A 6675-nucleotide genomic window follows, 5' to 3' on the forward strand; every position below is an offset into this window, starting at 1 on the left:
GTAGTGTTACTATACATGTGATACACACTCATAATGTAATTAACAAAGCGTTATATTTCCAACTTCATGTCTGTTGTTTTCAACTGTTGAATCAATATTAACATGCGCATAAGTATTAAGTAACAAACCGTTTTAAGACCTGTTTTATTTGTTTGTACGTTGTATATCTGTATTTTAACAAAATAGATCATATATACATACGTTTTATGAGTTTGCATAAATACAAAACGATCGTTTTCACGGCCTACAGAAAAGAGCCTTCCGTTCGCTGTTTTCCCGAAACAGCTATGCTTTCTAGGGCAGGGACGCTTTATTCGGCGTAACACCTGCAGCTGATGGCGGAGCAGCAGGACGAGCTCCAGGCTGCTGAGTGTCTTATGACTGACTGCCTCTCCACCCTGCAGCGATGTGCTTTAATGTAAAGGCAAACTGCCCGGCACCGACAGGAGGATGAGGCATGTCAACCAGTGAAGAACCAGCTGGAGCAGAAGTGTGATATCCTACTGCTCAACACCGTAGAGCAAATGCTACGCTAAGCTGAGGATGTTTTAATGAAATGTGCTGGTTAAATGAGAAAGACGGGCTGCCGTGGGAACTTCATGCTTTGCTGTAACGTTGTGAAGATGCGCTTTATACATAAAATTGAATTGAATATTATGTACAGTACTGTATTGTGTTATATCGTATTTGAATTATACACACTTCAGTAATTTTATTGGTGCGGTACTGTAATTTGAAAAGCGTTTGAAACAACTACTGTGGTTTTAAATCATCAATAAAATGAAGTAAATATATAGCGATCAACGCTGTCCTTATTTGAATGTAATAAATATACAAATGTGAATCAGATGGTAATCTGTCTAAGACATAAATAAACAGAAAAAAACCGTAATAACCATCATTCGCATATAATGATCAATTTCACCCAGAGAAACGTGATCATTACAAGCGATGTCCAGCGTATTTCCGTTCAGCGGAACAAGATTGCCTTTCGGTGATCTTTTTTCAATCATTTTTGTTAAATATTCCCACAAATTAGCCACGTACGCTGTTTATGACTGGGCCAGAAACCTTTGACTGCATTTCGTATGTGATCGGTTAAGTTGTTTCTGGGTTTTAATCATAGCCGATCAGAACCGCAATGGCGGATTCCATGTCACTCCGTGATTTCTGATCGATGTACTAGTTGGAGATACTTTGAGCTTTAGAAGGAATGAACCACCGCTTATTAGAGGACAGATAACTAACAATTATCAATTCATCCATATTCAATAGTCGTGCATGTGTTTAGACAACAGGGAAACCGGAGAACCCGGAAGAAACAGACGGGGAGAATATTCAAATTGACAACTAATTATATTACTGCTAAATAATATATTCAAATATCTTATTTATTTTTCAATTTTACGACGGGGGGAGTGAGGGGGCCTCTGGGCTGCAGCCCATGTAACCCCGTGCATGATGCCGTCCGTTGTTCTAAAATCAACAATATTTGAATGATGCTCATCCATCCATCCGTAACTGGACAGCATCTTTTGCATCTTGCTCGGTATTGAGAAGGATCTCTTTGCTCTTACGATCGATTACTTTTTGGTCTAGAGCAATAATGGACAGGAAACGCTCCCGCTCCGATTCTGATGATCAATCTCCAGCGAAAAAAAGGAGGGAGAGTTCGGAAGTCCAGAGCACCGGCGATCCCCGCAAAGGTTTGTAGCAAAAGATGATTGCCTTTTCATAGGGAATGAAAATTACACATAAGAAAGCCATGTGATTCTCTTTAATAAGGCTTACTGCAAGAACAGATGTGAACACTGTCCTGGACTTATAGATTAAACAAATTAATGCAACAATTGATTCTTTGATTGATAAAAAAAATGTCGCTGAACGTTTGAAAAGCAAACTTATACCCAAATTGGTTCAATACTGTAGCGCTTTTGATTCTGAAACCGAGCTTACTCTGACTGCAGCATCTAATAGGCAAACTAATGATAATACTGAATTAAAAGGCCATGTTCGTGATAGGCATGTGGTAAAGAAATATTAATTCATGCTATTTAAAGTTAATAGTGAAGTGTCTGCAACTGTGTTATCCTGTAGAAAATGCTGTATGGACTCTTTTTCTGAAGTGTACCTGCTTAATGTTGTAGAACATTTGGAGGACCTGTACCTCGAGGGGGAACTGCTCGGAAAGGGTGGTTTTGGAGCAGTTTTCGCCGGCATTCGCAAGGCCGATGGCTTCCCAGTAAGTCACCAAACGGTGTAGCCGTGACATGCAAAGTAATATCTCTCCAGAGATCCCTTTTATTACACCGGTTACAGGCACCTATAAGAGGCGATGCCTTCTCAATATGCACTACACTAAATTTGTGATTTTTTTTCCCTCTAGGTGGCCATCAAATATGCCAGGAAGAATTATAAGGAGCTAGAACTGGTAAGTGTTTTCAGTCATGGAGCTGGGTTTATTTGGAGGAATTTCTGCCTAAATATAATATGTATATCCTGCTCTCCCATTCATAGCCTGGAATTGATGGGCCCATCCCATTGGAGGTGGCACTGATGAAGCTTGTTAGCCAGAAGTCATCCTGTGCTAACGTGCTCCAGCTCATCGACTGGTTTGATGGACCACAGGACTATATTATGGTCCTGGAAAGGCCGGACCCATGCCAGGATCTCTTTGACTTCTGCCAAAGTGAAGGAGGGATCCTGTCAGAGGGTGTTGCCAGGCAGGTGCTGGTGCAGGTGCTCCAGGCCTTGCATCACTGCCAGGAATCAGGTGTCTTCCATCGAGACCTGAAATCTGAGAACCTCTTGATCAACACAGACACTCTGGAGGTGAAACTCATTGACTTCGGCTGTGGTGATATCTGGACAGATTCCCACTACACAAAATATTCAGGTCAGTGAGAGAGGCTAATTAAAATCCTGTCAAACTAACCCCTGGTTCAACAGCAAGTAGCGGGTAATCCAGTGCAGTGTTTCCTCTACCATTATATTAGGGGGCATTTAATTTAATCTAATTTAATTTTCTATGTAGCGCCAGATCACAACAGAAGTCATTTAAGGTTACCTTTCCTATAGAACAGGTCTATACATTGTCCTTTTATTAAACTAAATAGCCTTATGTTATTTATCGTATATACACAACAGCTTGTCATTTTTGTCTCTACACGGTCGCACGTTTATAATTCTCCTCTGCTCTCTGTATCACGCATGGCGGAGTTCCGCCCCAATGCACGGCACAGTAACGTGCGCACACACACAGGTGAGCACACTCCGACCAGCGGACAGAGAGCGCGCCTTGGAAAATATGTTGCATCAGCCACCTGAAAAGCAGACAATAAATCAATAAATGGGCCAGACGTTTCTGACTTCCCATATCAAGAGGCTCTAGAAATGTTCTTCTAGAAGCCCAGAAGGATATACTGCATTGACAAAAGCTGCACACTTTGTGGATAATTGTCATAAAAAGAAATGTTCTGATGTTTAGTTCAGTTGTTATATCGACTGCTGTCATTAAAAGAAACGCATGAACACCATGAATCCTGTCGGTGTCCGTCTGCCCCACCCACCCCCCAAGCTGTAAACCTAGGGGAAACACTGCAGTGATTAAGTAATCTGGACTTGTGATAAAACTCCCTGCAGGGGAGTTGGATTTGTGTTCTTGAGTCCTAACCTAACTCGTTTCAGTAAAAATATCTAGGTTTATGAAAGATTTTGTGAGTTTATGAATGATTTTGCTTTGTTTCAGGGACAAAGGTCTTCGCTCCCCCAGAGTGGTTCCTGAAGGGGCAATACCTAGCTGGCCCCGCCACAGTCTGGTCTGTGGGGGTCACACTATTTATATTAGTGTGTGGTTACTTGCCCTTCCCCAACAAGAGGGCAATCATCTCAGGCTGCCTGGAATTCCCCCCATGGGTCTCTCCTGGTGAGCAGCTTATTTTTCATCCCGTGACTTGACTCTCCTGATAGGAAGTGTTCTTTTCTGACTAACTATGTGCCAAATTATTCTCCGACAGGCTGCTGCAGTCTGATCCGCCGGTGCCTGAGGCGCAAGGTTGCGAATCGGCGGACTTTGGAGCAGATTCAGCGCCATCCTTGGCTGCAGCGGAAGTGACACCATAAGTTTTAGTTTAGTGACTACTGGAGCTTTGTCAGTCCCTGCTGTAGGTAGTTGTAGCATATAGTTCTGTTTTTATTTTAGTTTGTTTTTTTAGTTTTTTGTGTTTGGTGTATCGGACGCGGGTAGACCGCATTTTGCGGTTGAGCTGCATGTGGGTGCACTGAAGACTAGGTTAGAATGTAGAGAGTTAGGCAGTAAAAAAAGCAGGGAAGCTCCAGTTTTCACTTGTCCAGCTCTATTTTGGGTTGAGCGTCCTCTGTGGACTTAAGGATAAGGCTACAACAGGGGGATAGTTTAGTGTCAAGTTCCAACAGAGGACCACATCAAAGCAGCAGAAGAAAAGGAAAAGCAAACAGCTAAGTCCTTCAACCATTTTCTCGTTGTCCTGATAAATAATTTTTGATATTAATATGTTAGTGATGGTTTACTTGCTGTAATACTACAGATGCATGTAGAGGACCAATGCAAGGCAGCAAAAGAAAAAAAGCTAAGTCCTTTTCCTACTTTTCACACTTTCCCTTTGTCCTGATGATCCACTAATTTTCAATGCTAGAAATTAATGATATCTGTCTTTTCTGTCCTATCCAAGGTCCAACAGAGGACCACATCAAAGCAGCAGAAGAGAAAGAAAAGCACAAAGCTAAGTCCTTCAACCATTTTCCCGTTGTCCTGATAAATAATTTTTGATATTGTTAGTGATGGTTTACTTGCTGTAATACTGACTTTTTTGTTTCATTCCAATCCAGGCTGCAACAGATGCATGTAGAGGACCAATGCAAGGCAGCAAAAGAAAAAAAGATAAAAGCTAAGTCCTTTTCCTACTTTTCACACTTTCCCTTTGTCCTGATGATCCACTCATTTTCAATGCTAGAAATTAATGATATCTGTCTTTTCTGTCCTATCCAAGGTCCAACAGAGGCAACCCCGCCTCCTCCTACAGGTTCCGGGCGGCGTAAAAAGAAGAGACGCCGGGGAAAAGGGGAGGAAGCCGCCCCGACGCTCTTCCTGGGGGCGTGCTACCTCGCCGCAGCGCCTCTTCCAGCGGAGGTTCAAGAGGAGCCCCTCCTGGTTCAGCCAAGGAGCACCCTGCTGGCCGCGTGATGGCGGCGCCCGCCGAGGCGCCCCCTGCTGGCCACATGCCCAAGGCACCCGCAGAGGCGCCCCCTGCTGGCCGCACGCCCGCGGCCCTGCCTGAGGCCGCTCTGCCCGCGGCCCTGCTTGAGGCCGCCTCTCTGCACGTCCAGCCCGGCTCTTCTGTCCTGCCCGCGGCTTCGGCTGCTCCGCCCGCAGCTCCAGCCACGTCTGCTACCCTGGCTCCGTCTCTACCTGACCCTGTCCCTACTCCAGTCTCCCCAGCACCGGTTATGGTCCCCGAGGAGGTCCCGGACTATGCGACTGACACTCCTTCCTCCGGAGAGGAGGATGAACTCGAGTGGGACCCCTCAGGGACCTCTCTAATGACTCTGGGTCCCTCGCCATGGCATGGGAAACCCCACCTATCTGTGTCCAAGAAGGGGAGGGGACATAGACGTCGGGCCGGGGTCCTGCCCGCCCTGCCCCCTGGCTCGCCCTCGTGCGCCTTGGCTGGGGCTCCGGGGCTGCCTCGGTGCCGGTTCTCGGTCGGGTCCTCGGCTAAGTGTCGGCCGCCTCCGGGCCCCCCTGCTCCGCCTGGGCGTCGGACGGCGCCTTCCCCTGTCATTGTCGATACTGTGTGAGTGTACCTGTCCTGTCGATTGTCTTTAATAAACCCCATTCTTCAGTTCAACCTGACTGCTCTCGCCTCTCTCACCTGCTCGTCACTCGCCGATCATGACAGTTGCCTGTTATTTTCTGCTTGTTTTCTGTATTTAGTCCGCGTTCAAGTCTGTTTCCCCAGATCAGTCATTGATGTTTTGTGCCGTGTTTCCTCGTCTGCCTTGAATAAACCCCGTCTGCCCGTAATTACGGCTCGACTGCTCTGTCTGCCCGCTCGTCTGCACTGCGGACGTAACACTTATATGACTCATGTAGGTTCTTCCAGAGACACATCATTTGTTACTTTATGAATCAGGTTGTCATCATCATTGTCATCAACCACAATAGGTGCACACAGATATCTATATATTTGTGTGTGACCATGAACCTGTAACAACTGGTCTTGCCTGGTTGACATCCTGAGGTACTTGGACCAATAACCTCTGTGTCCAAAGGTACAACCTTAATATTAAAAAAACTAAAATCTAATTAAGAGTTAGCTTTTCAACAATCAACGCACTATTATTCAGTCAGATTTCATGAAGGGAAAGCATGATGATTAGCTGTGGATGCTAGATAGAAGGAAATTAAGTTTACTGATAGGCTTCATCTGTCACATTTCTGCGTTAACTGAGGTGAATGAAACTGCAAATTAAATACAATTGTTTTATGTTTACCTGTTTCAACAATATGCAGGTAGTGAGTATATGTCAGGATTAAATTTGTGGACATGAAGGAATAAGAATATGATATACTCAGCTACAGACAGGTGATCTCAGTTATGTGTTCAACTGGGTTGAGATCTGGTCACTTAAAGGATA

General features: G+C 44.9%; 1 protein-coding gene across 1 annotated transcript; it reads left to right on the plus strand.

Moving 5' to 3' along the window:
• Positions 1–691: 691 nt before the first annotated feature.
• LOC140578774 (serine/threonine-protein kinase pim-1-like) lies at positions 692–5885 on the plus strand. The gene is made up of 6 exons (XM_072700637.1): positions 692–1706; positions 2148–2242; positions 2387–2431; positions 2518–2896; positions 3749–3925; positions 4017–5885. The coding sequence occupies exons 1-6, from the start codon at positions 1607–1609 to the stop codon at positions 4112–4114; spliced, it is 894 nt and encodes a 297-aa protein (XP_072556738.1). The 5' UTR covers positions 692–1606; the 3' UTR covers positions 4115–5885.
• Positions 5886–6675: the final 790 nt, after the last annotated feature.

The sequence above is a fragment of the Paramormyrops kingsleyae genome, chromosome 16 (genome assembly GCF_048594095.1).
Source record: "Paramormyrops kingsleyae isolate MSU_618 chromosome 16, PKINGS_0.4, whole genome shotgun sequence".
Taxonomy (NCBI): Eukaryota; Metazoa; Chordata; class Actinopteri; order Osteoglossiformes; family Mormyridae; genus Paramormyrops; species Paramormyrops kingsleyae.

Excerpts from the sequence above, each read along its gene's own strand:
- LOC140578774 (XM_072700637.1), top strand. The coding sequence starts at position 1,607 with ATGGACAGGAAACGCTCCCGCTCCGATTCTGATGATCAATCTCCAGCG. Across the intron at positions 2,897-3,748 it reads CCACTACACAAAATATTCAG|GGACAAAGGTCTTCGCTCCC; the intron begins GTCAGTGAGAGA and ends GCTTTGTTTCAG. Across the intron at positions 3,926-4,016 it reads CCCCCCATGGGTCTCTCCTG|GCTGCTGCAGTCTGATCCGC; the intron begins GTGAGCAGCTTA and ends ATTCTCCGACAG.